We start from the raw sequence: 18,745 nt of genomic DNA on the forward strand, positions 1-18,745 counted from the left end.
GGAATGTGCCAAAGCTACTCCCAGCTCTAGCAATGCCACTGAGCTGCAGCTGGAGATACGAGGAACCGGTCAAAGTCTTCTTGACTACCTCTGACCGTGTCTCCTCCTCAGAATCGCCAATGGAGATCAGACGCTGGTGCAGAGAAAACTATCCCTGGAACAGAACAGTGAGAATAAAACCTGTACTGCAGCCTTGCTAACATGTTGTGTTACACTAACATACACTTGCTAGCATGTTGTGTTACACTAACATACACTTGCTAGCATGCTGTGTTACACTAACATACACTTTAAATTGTTCCTGGGATGTGGGCGTCACTGGCCAGGCCGGCATTTATTGCCCGTCCCCAATTGCCTGAGCAGGTGGTGGTGAGCCGCCTTCTTGAACCGCTGCAGTCCGTGTGGTGAAGGTGCTCCCACAGTGCTGTTAGGGAGGGAGTTCCAGGATTGTGACCCAGCGACGATGAAGGAACGGCCGATATATTTCCCAGTCGGGATGGTGTGTGACTGGGAGGGGAACGTGGAGGGGGTGGTGTTCCCATGCGCCTGCTGCCCTTGTCCTTCTAGGTGGTAGAGGTGGCGGGTTTGGGAGGTGCTGCCGTGCATCTTGTAGATGGTACACACTGCAGCCAGGGGGCGCCGGTGGTGGAGGGAGTGAGTGTTGAAGGTGGTGGATGGGGAGCCAATCAAGCGGGCTGCTTTGTCCTGGATGGTGTCGAGCTTCTTGAGTGTTGTTGGAGCTGCACCATCCAGGCAAGTGGAGCGTGTTCCATCACACTCCTGACTTGTGTCTTGTAGATGGTGGAAAGGCTTTGGGGAGTCAGGAGGTGAGACACTCTCCGCAGAATACCCAGCCTCTGACCCGCTCTTGTAGCCGCAGTATTTATGTGGTGTGAATGTTACTTGCCACTTATCAGCCAAGCCTGAATGTTGTCCAGGTCTTGCTGCATGCGGGCACGGACTGCTCCATTATCTGTGGAGTTGCGAATGGAACTGAACATCAGTGAACATCCCCACTTCTGACCTTATGATGGAGGAAGGTCATTGATGAAGTAGCTGAAGATGTTTGGGCCGAGGACACTGCCCGGAGGAACTCCTGCAGCGATGTCCTGGGGTTGTGATGATTGACCTCCAACCACCACAACCATCTTCCTTTGTGCTAGGTATGATTCCAGCCAGTGGAGAGTTTTCCCCCTGATTCCCATTGACTTCAGTTTTACTAGGGCTCCTTGATGCCTCACTCAGTCAAATGCTGCCTTGATGCCAAGGGCAGTCACTCTCACCTCACCTCTGGAATTCAGCTCTTTTGTCCATGTTTGAACCAAGGCTGTAAGGAGATCTGGAGCCGAGTTGTCCTGGTGGTACCCAAACTGAGCATCGGTGAGCAGGTTATTGGTGAGTAAGTGCCGTTTGATAGCACTGTCGGTGACACCTTCCATCACTTTGCTGATGATTGAGAGTAGACTGATGGGGCAGTAACTGGCCGGATTGGATTTGTCCTGTTTTTTGTGGACAGGACATACCTGGGCAGTTTTCCACATTGTCGGGTAGATGCCAGTGTTGTAGCTGTACTGGAACAGCTTGGCTAGAGACAGTGTTACACTAACAGACACAACATACAGTATTACACACAGACACTTGTTGCAGCCGAGAGTTTATGTTTGTGCTCAGTCTCGGGTAGATTTGCTCACCTACACATGAATAACACAGAAACAGACAATCAGGTCAACTGGGCAGCCAGGCCCTTACACGAGAGAGGCCTGTGTAGCTCACCCTGTCCTGGTTGCTGAGCTGCTGGTATGGGATGTGTGCAGGAAGGTAGGTGTGTAGCAGGGCACACAGTGCCAGCCCGTCACTCCAGCTGCTGCTGAAGTTGGTGATGTCGATATTCTGGAAAAAAGAAAATTGCAGCGAGAACTGAGTGAAGGAGACTTCAGCAGGTACACTGATTCTGTACCGGATCGCACGGCTGTGCATCTCAGACGTTTATGCATTTAACAGGAGGCTTACATTTATCCATCTTTTGGATGAGACATCGCGGTCTCTGCCTGTCTCTGTGTGTCTCTCATTCTACAGTTGTACCTCTATCGCCTTTACTGTCAGTGTGCTGACTGTTGCCAGTAATGAGTATGTCACGTGTAGATTACAAGCAGCAGGTGTCACGTTTAGGGTCTTTATGGGTCTGTCAATAACATCATGAGTCTTTCTGCAGGATATGACCCACAGTTGTATTTGAGGTCAAACCAACGGAAGTATCCTTAGGGACAGGTTTGTACTGGAAATGCAAGAGCAGCGATAGGAACAGGAGTGACATAACAACATAAAATCCCACACCACAGACAGCAGGAACAATCCCACATTCTCAAAAATCTTCAATATTCTCTTTTGCCAATGTGACATTTGACAGAATCAACAGGAGTTCTGGCACAGCTCAGTCAACAGGAATTGGATGCAACAATGTTCCATCGCTCCCAGAGAGACACACTGAACCTTGTAGCTCACTTGCTGTCTCCTGTGGCCCCCACAGAGGGCAAGGAAACTCGCAACTCGACTGTTATAGGGTCAGAACATTCCCAGTGAGGGGCCGCCATCGATCTAGAACATTCCCAGTGAGGGGCCGCCATCGATCTAGAACATTCCCAGTGAGGGGCCGCCATCGATCTAGAACATTCCCAGTGAGGGGCCGCCATCGATCTAGAACATTCCCAGTGAGGGGCCGCCATCGATCTAGAACATTCCCAGTGAGGGGCCGCCATCGATCTAGAACATTCCCAGTGAGGGGCCGCCATCGATCTAGAACATTCCCAGTGAGGGGCCGCCATCGATCTAGAACATTCCCAGTGAGGGGCCGCCATCGATCTAGAACATTATCAGTGAGGGGCCGCCATCTATCTAGAACATTCCCAGTGAGGGGCCGCCATCGATCTAGAACATTCACAGTGAGGGGCCGCCATCGATCTAGAACATTCCCAGTGAGGGGCCGCCATCGATCTAGAACATTATCAGTGAGGGGCCGCCATCTATCTAGAACATTCCCAGTGAGGGGCCGCCATCGATCTAGAACATTCACAGTGAGGGGCCGCCATCGATCTAGAACATTCCCAGTGAGGGGCCGCCATCGATCTAGAACATTCCCAGTGAGGGGCCGCCATCGATCTAGAACATTCCCAGTGAGGGGCCGCCATCGATCTAGAACATTCCCAGTGAGGGGCCGCCATCGATCTAGAACATTCCCAGTGAGGGGCCGCCATCGATCTAGAACATTCCCAGTGAGGGGCCGCCATCGATCTAGAACATTCCCAGTGAGGGGCCGCCATCGATCTAGAACATTCCCAGTGAGGGGCCGACATCGATCTAGAACATTCCCAGTGAGGAGCCTCCATTGATCTAGGACATTCCCAGTGAGGGGCCGCCATCGATCTAGAACATTCCCAGTGAGGGGCCGCCATCGATCTAGAACATTCCCAGTGAGGGGCCGCCATCGATCTAGAACATTCCCAGTGAGGGGCCGCTATCGATCTAGAACATTCCCAGTGAGGGGCCGTCATCGATCTAGAACATTCCCAGTGAGGGGCCGCTATCGATCTAGAACATTCCCAGTGAGGGGCCGTCATCGATCTAGAACATTCCTAGTGAGGGGCCGCCATCGATCTAGAACATTCTCAGTGAGGGGCCGCCATCGATCTAGAACATTCCCAGTGAGGGGCCGCTATCGATCTAGAACATTCCCAGTGAGGGGCCGCCATCGATCTAGAACATTCCCAGTGAGGGGCCGGCGTCGATCTAGAACATTCCCAGTGAGGAGCCCTCATTGATCTAGAATATTCCCAGTAAGGATCCCCCATAGATCTAGAACATTCTCAGTAAGGAGCCGCACCCCCGCCCATTGATCTAGAACATTCCCAGTGAGGATCCCCGTAGATCTAGAACATTCTCAGTAAGGTTTCCCCCTCACACCCCAAGCCTTAACTTGCCTTTCTCGCCATGGATGCTTCAGCTGTTTTTGACCCAGATGACTTGGGCTTAAGTCCCATTGTTCACATGACCTGCTCCCCGGCACCGATCCCGACACATCACAATGTTACAGCCCGATTGTACAGGAACCTATTTCACTCGACATTTCCGCAGCAGTTCATGTTTGTTGATGTCGTCTCCGACAACACAAATTCTGCACCTTTCCCGAAATCTGTCTGTAGCAGAGATGCTAATCCACTCACAGGAATCTGTTATTGGACAAATCGCAGCCTTGTGCTGGGCTGCTAAATACCCCGTGAACTATCGGGTATGGTACACAACCCAGAGGCAGCTCAGACATTTATTGACAATTAAATAGCAACAGGAAGTATTTAAAAAATCAACACATTTGGAAAACGATATCTGAAGTGTATTTGCTTCTTGGGTTCTTTACAGAAAATGTTTTGCTATGAATTCTTCAGCAAAGAACTCGCTGGTTTATTGGCAAAGGTTTAACAATCAAACTGAACCCGACTAGTTCATCCACCAGGCTCACCACTGCACACCTCATCGTGGGGAAGCTGAACTCAATTAACTGGGGTTTTATTGAGTCTTGTGAACATCACGTGACTGGCTCAGCCACTCACAGTGCAACAGCTCCACCAGTCTGTGAGCACACTCACACGTACATACACTGCACTCGCCATCCGAAATACACAGTCAGTGAGGGTCCGTGAGTGAGGGTCCGTCAGTGAGGGTCAGTCAGTGAGGGGTCGGTGAGTGAGGGGTCGGTGAGTGAGGGGTCGGTCAGTGAGGGGTCGGTCAGTGAGGGGTCGGTCAGTGAGGGGTCGGTCAGTGAGGGGTCGGTCAGTGAGGGGTCGGTCAGTGAGGGGTCGGTCAGTGAGGGGTCGGTCAGTGAGGGGTCGGTCAGTGAGGGGTCGGTCAGTGTGAGGTCGGTCAGTGAGGGGTCGGTCAGTGAGGGGTCGGTCAGTGAGGGGTCGGTCAGTGAGGGGTCGGTCAGTGAGGGGTCGGTCAGTGAGGGGTCGGTCAGTGAGGGGTCGGTCAGTGAGGGGTCGGTCAGTGAGGGGTCGGTCAGTGAGGGGTCGGTCAGTGAGGGGTCGGTCAGTGAGGGGTCGGTCAGTGAGGGGTCGGTCAGTGAGGGGTCGGTCAGTGTGAGGTCGGTCAGTGAGGGGTCGGTCAGTGAGGGGTCGGTCAGTGAGGGGTCGGTCAGTGAGGGGTCGGTCAGTGAGGGTCAGGTAAGTCAGTGAGGGGTCAGTGAAGGGTCAGTTGCCTGGAAGGAATGCCAGCAATGTTCTGTTTCTGAGCACCAAATTGCATAGGCCGCAGGCCCCCGATTGCTGCCAGGCTTCCTGCAATGTACAGTATTCCTGTATTAATCACACTTTAGGTGACACACAATTACTCACAGTTCATCATCGATGAGAGGGCCTGAACTAACCAGAGAGATGGCAAGCGACTTTATTTTCCCTTAATACTTGGATGTAAATGATTGCTGCATCCTTTCCTTGCCCAACGTGTCTTACAGCACATTGTATATAGACATAGACATAGAAAATAGGTGCAGGAGCAGGCCATTCGGCCCTTCGAGCCTGCACCGCCATTCAATGAGTTCATGGCTGAACATTCAACTTCAGTACCCCATTCCTGCTTTCTCGCCAATTCCTCAAGTCGCTGGAGAAATACCACCAGCGATGTCTCCCCAAGATCTTCCAACAGTCGGGATAACTGGGTCATTTTCCGGTTGACAAACCGTGACTAGTGGGGTGCCACAGGGTTCAGTGCTGGGACCCAAACTATTTACAATCGATATAAACTTTGAAGAAGGGACTGAGTGTAACGTAGCCAAGTTTGCTGACGATACAAAGATGGGAGGAAAAGCAATGTGTGAGGAGGACACACAAAATCAGCAAAAGGACATAGACAGGCTAAGTGAGTGGGCAAAAATCTGGCAGATGGAGTATAATGTGGGAAAGTGTGAGGTCATGCACTTTGGCAGAACAAATAAAAAAGCAAATTATATTTTAAATGGAGAAAGATTGCAAAGTGCTGCAGTACAGCGGGACCTGGGGGTACTTGTGCATGAAACACAAAAGGTTAGTATGCAGGTACAGCAAGTGATCAGGAAGGCCAATGGTATAGAAACTATTCTCAACTATCTCAGCTCTTCCCTGCAGTACGGTGTCCGCCCTGCTTGGTGGTTTCAGAAGGCTGTGGGTTCAACCCTCATTCCAGAGACTTGAGCACATAATCTACGCTGACATGCAGTACTGAGGGAGTGCCGCACTGTCGGAGGGGCAGTACTGAGGGAGTGCCGCACTGTCGGAGGGACAGTACTGAGGGAGCGCCGCACTGTCGGAGGGGCGGTACTGAGGGAGTGCCGCACTGTCAAAAGTGTCATTTTTTGGATGAGACGTTAAACCGAGGTCGCTCAGCTGGACGTAAAAGATCCCACGGCCACTATTGTGAGGGGGAGTTCTTCCTGGTGACCCGGGACTCATATTTATCCCTGAACCTGCATCACTATAACAAATTAATTGGTAATTTGCCTGAGTGTCTGATGGGACAGTGTAGAGGGAGCTTTACTCTGTATCTAACCCCATGCTGTACCTGCCCTGGGAGTGTTTGATGGGACAGTGTAGAGCGAGCTTTACTCTGTATCTAACCCCCTGTACCTGCCCTGGGAGTGTTTGATGGGACAGTGTAGAGGGAGCTTTACTCTGTATCTAACCCCCTGTACCTGCCCTGGGAGTGTTTGATGGGACAGTGTAGAGAGAGCTTTACTCTGTATCTAACCTCGTGATGTACCTAACCTGGGGGCGTTTGATGGGACAGTGTAGAGAGAGAGCTTTACTCTGTATCTAACCCCGTGCTGTACCTAACCTGGGGGCGTTTGATGGGACAGTGTAGAGAGAGAGCTTTACTCTGTATCTAACCCCGTGCTGTACCTGCCCTGGGAGTGTTTGATGGGACAGTGTAGGGGAGCTTTACTCTGTATCTAACCCCCTGTACCTGCCCTGGGAGCGTTTGATGGGACAGTGTAGGGGAGCTTTACTCTGTATCTAACCCTGTGATGTACCTAACCTGGGGGCGTTTGATGGGACAGTGTAGAGAGAGCTTTACTCTGTATCTAACCCTGTGATATACCTAACCTGGGGGCGTTTGATGGGACAATGTAGAGGGAACTTTACTCTATCTAACCAGTGTTGTACCTAACCTGGGGGTGTTTGACAGGACAGGTACAGCACGGGGTTAGATGCAGAGTAAATCTGCCTCTCCCTGCAACCTTGGGCCAAGGACAGTCACCACAGAAACATGTGCCCGCGCCCTCAGTGGACGGGAGTCGGGGCATGAGCTGAACCAGTGTTGGGCAGCAGTTGGAGCAGAGACATAAAGAAGGTGATTGCAATCTATGGAAAACCTCGGAGATGATCCTGGAGACCTTCAGCAGAATTCCACCCTCACTGCAGCTGCTCTCCGACTCTTTCACATCAAAAACTTTCCCCAGCCGGATGATACTGTTCCTCATGACTCAGCCATTTCCTGTATGTGTGACTTAAGTGAAACCCTTTCCCATGGTCCCGCTCTGTCCCGTGGATGGAGTGCGATGGTAACAGGGGCCCAGAGCCCTTTGGAGTGACAATGCTGGTCTGTAAGATCCACTTCCTCCTCTGCTCCTGCAATACTGGACAATACGAATTGCCGCTGATTCAAGGTGTTTCCCCGTGGAGTAGGGGAGTTGGAATGGGCAGGAGATGAAAGGGCCGGGTCATGCGAAAGGAACCTCAGGGAGCCAGTCAAAGAACTAAACACACCCATATGCACACACACTCCTCCCACACCGATAATACACACACCCATATATACACAGACTCACACTCACACATTCTGACAAAGACACACACATCCATATACACACACAGACACACAGAAATCCATATTCTTAGACACTCACATTCATACACTCACACAGAGCCCGACACACCCTATGCTCATACACAGAGAGACAGACAGACTGTTACATAAACGGACAATACATCCATTTACACTCACCCAGCCCAACACATTGTGTTAAAGATCCCATGGCAATGTTTGAAGAGCAGGGATTCTCCCGATTTCTGGGCCAACATTCCATCTTTAGTCACCACCAGAAGCAGAGATTAGTTGGTTCGTTGTTCCATTGCTGTTTGTCTGTGCTGTGTGAAACTTGGTTGCTACATTAGCCCACACAACAGTGACTGCCCTTCAGAAAATAATTAGCAGAGGTGCTTTTGACCTTTACCCCCTGGACTCTAACCCCGGAGCCCCGACTGAACCCAGAACCACCCGATCCACATCCTCCTCCAATCAGATTGGCCCAGGCAGTGAGGGTGAGAATGAGACGCACTGTTTGTGAGGAGTTGGGTTTGACCTGAGCTTGTGAAAGGAGTGTTTTAATCGAGTTCTTGGGTCAGTCAGAAAGGGGTTTAGCTTTTCGCTCTTTGCTGTGTTAGACTGGTTATGGGCCCACAGTTAATGTGTGAGACTTCAGCCCATCTGATAGAGAACTGTGAGTAATGGAACACCTGCCAGAAAGGAACTCCCTTAATCTGCCTGTAGGTCTGTGGCAAATCATTGGATCATTTCTAACCCACGCTGTGCCTCCATCATATAGAGCAGAGAAATACTGGACCATTGACGGTCTGAGCCACAGGTCTACACAGAGTGGTCACCGACTGAAAGGTCATCGCCCGAAACGGGGCATGATGCAATCTCCTGCCCTTAGCATCTCGAAAATAAATCAATCCCCGGGCCCAGATGAACTGTATCCCAGGCTGTTAAGAGAAGCAAGAGAGGAAATAGCAGAGGCTCTGACCATCATTTTCCCATCCTCTCTGGCTACAGGTGTGGTGCTGGAGGACTGGAGGACTGCTAATGTTGTTTAAAAAAGCAGAAAAGGATATTACAGGCCAGTCAGCCTAACCTCAGTGGTGGCCAAATTATTGGGAAAAATACTGAGGGACAGTATTAATCGTCACAGATTAATGAAGGACAGTCAGCATGGATTGGTTAAGGGAAGGTCGTGTCTGACTAACTTGACTGAACAGGTCAATGAGGGGAGTGCATTTGATGTAATCTACATGGATTTTTAGCAAAGCTTTTGACTGGGCAGAGAAGTGAAAGCCCATGAAGGAAGTGGCAAGTTGGATCCAAAATTGGTTCAGAGGCAGGAAGCAAAGGGTAATGGTGGATGGGTATTTTTGTAATTGGAAGGATGTTTCCAGTGGGGTTCCGCAGGGCTCAGTGCTGGGTCCCTTGCTTTTGTAGTTTATATCAATGATTTAGATTTAAATGTTGAGGGTATGATTAAGAAGTTTGGAGATGATACAAAAATTGGCTGTGGTTGATAGTGAGGAGAAAGCTGAAGACTGCAGGAAGATATCAATGAACGGGTCAGGTGGGCAGAACAGGGGCAAATGGAATTCAATCTGGAGAAGTGTGAGGTAATGCATCTGGGGAGGGAATACACAATAAATGGTAGGACATTGAGAAGTGTAGAGGAACAGAGGGACCTTGGAGTGCAGGTCCACAGATCCCTGAAGGTAGCAGGCCTGGTAGATAAGGTGATTACAAAGGGATACAGAATACTTACTTGAGGTGTATAAAATTATCGGGGGCTTAGACTGAATAGGAAGGACCTATTTCCCTTAGCAGAGAGGTCAATAACCAGCGGCATAGATTTAAAGTAATTGGTAGAAGGATTAGATGGGTGTTGAAGAGGACTTTTTTCACCCAGAGGGTGGTGAGGGTCTGGAACTCACGGCCTGAAAGGGTGGTAGAGGCAGAAACCCTCATCACATTTAAAAAGTACCTGGATGTGCACCTGAAGTGCCGTAACCTACAGGGCTACGGACCCAGAGCGGGAAAGTGGGATTAGGCTGGGTAGCTCTTGGTCGGCCAGCGTGGTTTCCTTTTGTGCTGTAAACTGTTATGATTCGCAAGATCCTACACATCCCCTGGAAGGACAGATGCACCAACATTAGCGTCCTCGTCCAGGCCAACATCCCCAGCATTGAAGTACTGACCACAATCGATCAGCTCCGCTGGGCGGGCCACATTGTCCACATGCCAGACGCAAGATTCCCAAAGCAAGCGCTCTACTCGGAACTCCTTCACGGCAAACGATCCCCAGGTGGGCAGAGGAAACGTTTCAAGGACACCCTCAAAGCCTTCCTGATAAAATGCAACATCCCCACCGACACCTGGGAGTCCCTGGCCAAAGACCACCCTAAGTGAAGGAAGAGCATCCGGGAGGGCGCTGAGCACCTCGAGTCTCGTCGCCGAGAGCGTGCAGAAACCAAGCGCAGGCAGCGGAAGGAGCGTGCGGCAAACCAGTCTCACCCACCCCTTCCCTCAACCACTATCTGTCCCACCTGTGACAGAGACTGTAATTCCCGTATTGGACTGTTCAGTCACCTGAGAACTCACTTCAGGAGTGGAAGCAAGTCTTCCTCGATTCCGAGGGACTGCCTATGATGAAACTGTTATGATTCTCCTCATCATCATCATCGTAGGCAGTCCGTAGTCAGCTCAAACACAGATGCCTCACAGACACAACCCTCCCTCTGGCCAGCTCTGTCAATAAGAAATGCTAATCAATTGTCCTGTTTGTTCTGGCTCGATGGGGGGGTGTCAACCTAACAGTGCCTTGTCTCAAACAATTACTGAACAGAAACTATTAATGATCCACTGACCCGATAACAAGCTTTAATTATTACTGAGCACTCTGTTACACTCTTTCGATAAACAGATGGTTGGGGCCAATAAGTCATACCTGTTTGTGAGGCACTGTTATTAAACACGTCATCTTTCATTTACATCTGTTTTCTATCAGTCACAATAAAACACCAAACAAATAGTTTGGGCGTGTCAGCTCGAACTGTAACTGTACCCACACCTGGAATACTGCGTAGTTTTGGTTTCCATATTTACAAAAGGATATACTTGCTGTGGAGGCAGTTCAGAGAAAGTTCACTCGGTTGATTCCAGAGATGAGGGGGTTGACTTATGAGGAAAGGTTGAGTAGGTTCGGCCTCTACTCATTGGAGTTCAGAAGAATGAGAGGTGATCTTATCGAAACGTATGAGATTATGAGGGGGCTTGACAAGGTGGATGCAGAGAGGATGTTCCCACTGATGGGGGAGACTAGAACTAGGGGGCATGATCTTAGAATAAGGGGCCGCCCATTTAAAACTGAGATGAGGAGAAATTTCTTCTCTCAGAGGGTTGTAAATCTGTGGAATTCACTGCCTCAGAGAGCTGTGGAAGCTGGGACATTGAATAAATTTAAGACAGAAATAGACAGTTTCTTAAACGATAAGGGGATAAGGGGTTATGGGGAGCGGGCGGGGAAGTGGAGCTGAGTCCATGATCGGATCAGCCATGATCTTATTGAATGGTGGAGCAGGCTCGAGGGGCCATATGGCCTACTCCTGCTCCTATTTCTTATATTCTTATACAGAGTCACTGTTTATTCAGGGTAAGGGTCACTCACTAACTGTACAGAGTCACTGTTTATTCAGGGTAAGGGTCACTCACTGTAACTGTACAGAGTCACTGTTTATTCAGGGTAAGGGTCACTCACTAATTGTACAGAGTCACTGTTTATTCAGGGTAAGGGTCACTCACTAACTGTACAGAGTCACTGTTTATTCAGGGTAAGGGTCACTCACTAACTGTACAGAGTCACTGTTTATTCAGGGTAAAGGTCACTCACTAACTGTACAGAGTCACTGTTTATTCAGGGTAAGGGTCACTCACTAACTGTACAGAGTCACTGTTTATTCAGGGTAAGGGTCACTCACTAACTGTACAGAGTCACTGTTTATTCAGGGTAAGGGTCACTCACTAACTGTACAGAGTCACTGTTTATTCAGGGTAGGGGTCACTCACTAACTGTACAGAGTCACTGTTTATGAGTCAATTTACACCTTCAGGACAGCTTCACCAATATCCACCTACGTTATAATGATTCATTTTTGTATTTAACTTCAGTTGAATGAATTACTCTCGGGTAAAAGCTGTTACTCTGACAGCATGTCTCACCGGATAGCCTTCTGTCTTTCTCTGGCACCACTTCAGGAGAGCGTTCCTCTTCGAGCCTCCATATTCCCTGGCAAGCGCAGCGAGTGGATCCTTTCTCTCAGCACTAAACAACAAACCATTGGCCGTCAATACAGCATAGGCACCGACCCCACGGGCACCGACCCCACGGGCACTGACCCCACGGGCACTGACCCCACGGGCGCTGACCCCACACCGGCCCCACGGGCACCGACCCCACGGGCACCGACCCCACGGGCACTGACCCCACGGGCGCTGACCCCACACCGGCCCCACGGGCGCCGACCCCACGGGCACCGACCCCACGGGCACCGACCCCACGGGCACCGACACCACGGGCGCTGACCCCACACCGACCCCACGGGCGCTGACCCCACGGGCACCGACCCCACGGGCGCTGACCCCACACCGACCCCACGGGCACCGACCCCACGGGCGCTGACCCCACGGGCACCGACCCCACCGGCGCTGACCCCACGGGCACCGACCCCACGGGCACTGACCCCACGGGCACTGACCCCATGGGCGCTGACCCCACAGGCGCTGACCCCACACCAACCCCACGGGCGCCGACCCCACGGGCACTGACCCCATACCGACCCCACGGGCACTGACCCCACACCGACCCCACGGGCACTGACCCCACGGGCGCTGACCCCACACCGACCCCACGGGCACCGACCCCACGGCCACCGACCCCATGGGCACTGACCCCACACCGACCCCATGGGCACTGACCCCACACCGACCCAATGGGCACTGACCCCACGGGCACCGACCCCACGGGCGCTGACCCCACACCGACCCCATGGGCACTGACCCCACAGGCACTGACCCCACACCGACCCCACGGGCGCTGACCCCACACCGACCCCACGGGCACTGACCCCACACCGACCCCATGGGCACTGACCCCACGGGCACCGACCCCACGGGCGCTGACCCCACACCGACCCCATGGGCACTGACCCCACGGGCACCGACCCCACACCAACCCCATGGGCGCTGACCCCACACCGACCCCACGGGCACTGACCCCACGGGCGCTGACCCCACACCGACCCCACGGGCACCGACCCCACGGGCACTGACCCCACACCGACCCCACGGGCACTGACCCCACGGGCACTGACCCCACACCGACCCCACGGGCACTGACCCCACACCGACCCCACGGGCACTGACCCCACGGGCGCCGACCCCACACCGACCCCACGGGCACTGACCCCACGGGCACCGACCCCACACCGACCCCACGGGCGCTGACCCCACGGGCACCGACCCCACGGGCGCCGACCCCACGGGCACCGACCCCACGGGCACTGACCCCACACCGACCCCACGGGCACTGACCCCACGGGCACTGACCCCACGGGCACTGACCCCACGGGCGCTGACCCCACGGGCGCTGACCCCACGGGCGCTGACCCCACAGCAACCCCACGGGCACTGACCCCACGGACACCGACCCCACGGGCACTGACCCCATGGGCACTGACCCCACGGGCACCGACCCCACACCAACCCCATGGGCGCTGACCCCACACCGACCCCACGGGCACTGACCCCACGGACACCGACCCCACGGGCACTGACCCCATGGGCACTGATCCCACGGGCACCGACCCCACACCAACCCCATGGGCGCTGACCCCACACCGACCCCACGGGCACTGACCCCACGGACACCGACCCCACGGGCACTGACCCCATGGGCACTGATCCCACGGGCACCGACCCCACACCAACCCCATGGGCGCTGACCCCACACCGACCCCACGGGCACTGACCCCACGGGCGCTGACCCCACACCGACCCCACGGGCACTGACCCCACGGGCACTGACCCCACGGGCACCGACCCCATGGGCGCTGACCCCACGGGCACTGACCCCACAGCAACCCCACGGGCACCGACCCCACGGGCGCTGACCCCACGGGCACCGACCCCACGGGCACCGACCCCACACCGACCCCACGGACACCGACCCCATGGGCGCTGACCCCACGGGCACTGACCCCACAGCAACCCCACGGGCACCGACCCCACGGGCACTGACCCCACGGGCACTGACCCCACGGGCACCGACCCCACACCGACCCCACGGACACCGACCCCATGGGCGCTGACCCCACGGGCACTGACCCCACCGGCGCTGACCCCACACTGACCCCACGGGCACTGACCCCACGGACACCGACCCCATGGGCGCTGACCCCACAGCAACCCCACGGGCACCGACCCCACGGGCGCCGACCCCACGGGCACCGACCCCACGGGCACTGACCCCACGGGCACTGACCCCACGGGCGCTGACCCCAAACCAACCCCACGGGCACCGACCCCACGGGCGCCGACCCCACGGGCACTGACCCCACGGGCGCTGACCCCACACCGACCCCACGGGCACCAACCCCACACCGACCCCACGGCCACCAACCCCACGGGCACTGACCCCACGGGCACTGACCCCACACCGACCCCACGGGCACTGACCCCACGGGCACTGACCCCACGGGCACTGACCCCACACCGACCCCATGGGCACTGACCCCACAGGCACTGACACCACACCGCCCCCACGGGCACTGACCCCACACCGACCCCATGGGCACTGACCCCACGGGCACCGACCCCACGGGCGCTGACCCCACACCGACCCCATGGGCACTGACCCCACGGGCACCGACCCCACACCAACCCCATGGGCGCTGACCCCACACCGACCCCACAGGCACTGACCCCACGGGCGCTGACCCCACACCGACCCCACGGGCACTGACCCCACACCGACCCCACGGGCACTGACCCCACAGGCACCGACCCCACGGGCACTGACCCCACGGGCGCCGACCCCACACCGGCCCCACGGGCACTGACCCCACGGGCGCCGACCCCATGGGCACCGACCCCACACCGACCCCACGGGCACCGACCCCACACCGACCCCACGGGCACCGACCCCACACCGACCCCACGGGCACTGACCCCCATGGGCACTGACCCCACGGGCGCCGACCCCACACCGACCCCACGGGCACTGACCCCACGGGCACTGACCCCACACCGACCCCACGGGCACTGACCCCCACGGGCACTGACCCCACACCGACCCCACGGGCACTGACCATCCCTTCAGGTGCTTGGTCTCGCTAGCTGTAAGGAGACTGTGTCAGGCCTGAAGTATCGGCCCGTACCCACTGCCCATACCCACCCCGTGCCTGCCACCCACTGTATTTCTGTCCCCGGTTTCTAGCACTGTTACCCACACATCAGTTCTCCATTTCCTGACCTGAGCTTGCTCAGTGTTCTCGGGCTACTCGATGTGGAGTCTGGGCGCTTCGAGCTGAATCCCAGGGCTGTCCGGAGACTTATTGTCTCTTGACTGGGACTGGGGGTCCGATAATGGTCCGATGTGAACCCATCAGCTCGTCCTATGGATATTCCTGTCAGCAAATAGAACGCTGATCAGTAACAGCAGAAACAAACAGAACCAATAAAAGCCGCAACTCCAGGGAAACCCCACAGGATCCCCGAGCTTCGGGGGCACGAGTAAAGATTTTCCAATTCATTCTTTCTTTGCTCAACATTTCATTGTCAACATTAGTGCCAAGGCCCACCGATGGGTGCCGAGAGACTGGGCGGGCACGGGCGGGAATGGTGCAGGTATGGGAAGTGGGTACGGGGCGGGCAGTAGGTGCAGGGCGCGTTCGGGGCGGGTACAGGGCGGGCAGTCGGTGCAGGGCGGGCAGTGGGTACAGGGCAGGTACATGGCGGGTATGGGCAGTGGGTTCGGGGCGGGCAGTGGGTACAGGGTGGGTACAGGGCGGGTATGGGCAGTGGGTTCTGGGCGAGCAGTGGGTACAGGGTGGGTATGGGCCGTGGGTTCTGGGCGGGCAGTGGGTACAGGGCGGGTACAGGGTGGGTACAGGGCGGTATGGGCAGTGGGTTCTGGGCGAGCAGTGGGTACAGGGTGGGTATGGGCCGTGGGTTCTGGGCGGGCAGTGGGTACAGGGCGGGTACAGGGCGGTATGGGCAGTGGGTTCGGGGCGAGCAGTGGGTACAGGGCGGGTATGGGCAGTGGGTTCGGGGCGGGCAGTGGGTACAGGGCGGGTATGGGCCGTGGGTTCTGGGCGGGCAGTGGGTACAGGGCAGTTACATGGCGAGCAGTGGGTACAGGGCAGGTATGGGCAGTGGGTATGGGCAGCGGGCACGGGGCAGGTACTTTGCCAGGAAGAGTTGGTGGGACCGCCCGACGGCAAAACAACGGCTTTGAATCTGGGTGGCAGCGGGCAGAAGCCCCCAATCTCGGCGGTAAATGCGATCCTCGGCAAACAGCCACCACGGAGTGAGTCGGGCCCAGGGAGGGGAGCACATAAAAATAAAAATCTACACAAAACCCCCACACCGGAACACCTTCAGGGCCCGTACAGGTCAAACTCTGAAAGAAGAAACAATGGGAACTTGTTCATTAACTTTGTTTTGCCGGTCTTCGTACTTACCATGTAGCGCTCCTTCCCCCTGCTGCCACCAACTCCTGCCCGCACCAATATGGCAGCTCGGTGGGTGAGAGGTCACTTACGCCACTTAGCCGTCAGCGGGCAGTTCCCAGCGGTCCTCACCCCCCCGCCGGCGGCAGACCGAGAGGGGAGACCACCAAAAAAAACTCGCCGGCAGTGGGCGGTAAGACCACCACTTTCGGGCCCCAACAACCTCAGCTTAAGTCAGTGCAAGGAATGGCCAAAATGTGCTGGACAGGGCAGTATATACCCCGCTGGACCTCAACGCGACCTGGACCTCCCGGCTGGACCTCCTGCGGCAGCTGGACCTGGCTATCGGGCCACCACCTCCTCCCTCTGAACCTCTCCTTCCCCACTGATGGCCTGGTCTCCTCTTCTCCTCCAGCACCTGCTGAGTAGAATGGCTGTGACCCCCTTGCCCCCCCCCATTCTGAACCCCAGTGCAGTGCTGGCCCCCCTCCCAATGCATGCCCACAACCAAGCCTTGGACCACCAACCATCAAGGGGACTACCCAGCGCCGAGCCTGCAGTGCCTGGCCTTGCCACTGGACCAAGACCTTGCTCAGCTGAGCCTGTGTAGTAGCCAGTGTGCAACAACCATCCCACATATAAAGAACTCACGCACAGGCACCTTCCACTCCTCTAACATGAAGCTCAGAACCTGGAACGTCAGGACCCTCATGGACAACCCCAACAGCGACAGGCCGGAACACCGCACCACTATAGTTACCCGGGAACTTAAATGTTTTGATATCGACATCGCTGCCCTAAGCGAGACCTGGCGGGCAGGAGAAGGCCAGCTCAAGGAACAAGATGGAGGCTACACCTTCTTTTGGAAAGGGAAACCAGAGAAAGAACGCCGCTTCCATGGAGTCGGTTTCACCATCAAAAACAAGCTGGTCGACTGCCTCAAAGACTCCCCCTGCGGGGCTAATGAACACCTCATGACTCTTCGACTTACCCTATCCCGGAACCAGTGCGCCACAGTCATTAGTGCGTACGCCCCAACACTTGATGCAACAGATGAGGCCAAAGAGGGTTTTTTACTCCAACCTCGAAAAATCCCTGTCCTGCGTCCCCGCGGGTGACAAACTGATCCTCCTCGGTGACTTCAACGACAGTCAGCAAGGACACAGACCTTTGGGGAGGTGTGATTGGAAACATAGAAAATAGGTGCAGGAGTAGGCCATTCAGCCCTTCGAGCCTGCACTGCCATTCAATGAGTTCATGGCTGAACATTCAACTTCAGTACCCCATTCCTGCTTTCTCACCATACCCCTTGATCCCCCTAGTAGTAAGGACTTCATCTAACTCCTTCTTGATCGGCAGAGAGGGGGTAGGGAAAACCAACTCCAGCGGTACCCTACTCCTGACAAAATGTCTAGAGCACGACCTTGTCATCACCAACACCTTGTTCCGCCAGAGGGACAAGTACAAGGCATCGTAGCAACACCCTTGCTCCAAACACTGGCACCTGCTCGACTGTCATCATCTGAGCCAGGGATCGCAAGGATGTGCGCATCACCCGCGCCATGACAGGAGCTGATGACTGCTGGACGGACCACCGCCTAATCTGTTCCATCATCGACATCAACATAGCCCCAAAGCGGCGAGGGCAGCAGAAGCAGTGCCGCAAAAAAGTCAGTGCCGGGGCACTCAGACCCAGCTAAGAGAGCCCTATACAGTCAGCGCCTCGCTGCACACCTGCCGTGCCTTGATGACCCCGAGACGCCAAATGCCCACAGCGCTTGGTCTGCCCTCCAGGCCTCCATAACCAGGGCCTGCGAAGAGATGCTCGGTCACTCAACCAGGAAACACCAGGATTGGTTTGATGAGAATGACCAGGAGATCCAAGAGCTAATAGATCACAAGCGCAGGGCATTTCTGAGCCTTAAACAACAACCCACCTCGGGAGCAGCAAGGCACCATTACAGACGGCTTAAGGCTGAGGTCTAACAAAAAACCCGGGACCTAAAGAACAGATGGTGGATGGAGAAAGCACAGGAGATACAGCAACTGGCCGACAGCCATGATGTGCTAGGATTCTTCACTGCAGTTAAGGTCACCTACGGCCCAAACACCCAAGGCCCCACCCCACTGCTGGCCAAGAACGGGGAAACACTTATCAAGGACACCGAGGCAGTCAGGGC

The 18,745-nt window shown here is 55.3% G+C and overlaps 1 protein-coding gene across 1 annotated transcript in view; it reads right to left on the reverse strand.

Moving 5' to 3' along the window:
* LOC139226890 (cytospin-B-like) overlaps window positions 1–17,277 on the reverse strand; it is a 24,268-nt gene extending 6,991 nt beyond the window's left edge. Inside the window, exons 1-4 of the mRNA XM_070857985.1 lie at window positions 17,217–17,277; window positions 15,368–15,521; window positions 12,058–12,160; window positions 1,774–1,890 (exon numbers count right to left, since the gene is read on the reverse strand). Coding sequence (XP_070714086.1) covers window positions 1,774–1,890; window positions 12,058–12,160; window positions 15,368–15,521; window positions 17,217–17,277 — 435 coding nt within the window. The remainder of the gene's footprint in view (window positions 1–1,773; window positions 1,891–12,057; window positions 12,161–15,367; window positions 15,522–17,216) is intronic.
* Window positions 17,278–18,745: the final 1,468 nt, after the last annotated feature.

This window comes from Pristiophorus japonicus, chromosome 16 (genome assembly GCF_044704955.1).
Source record: "Pristiophorus japonicus isolate sPriJap1 chromosome 16, sPriJap1.hap1, whole genome shotgun sequence".
Lineage (NCBI taxonomy): Eukaryota > Metazoa > Chordata > Chondrichthyes > Pristiophoridae > Pristiophorus > Pristiophorus japonicus.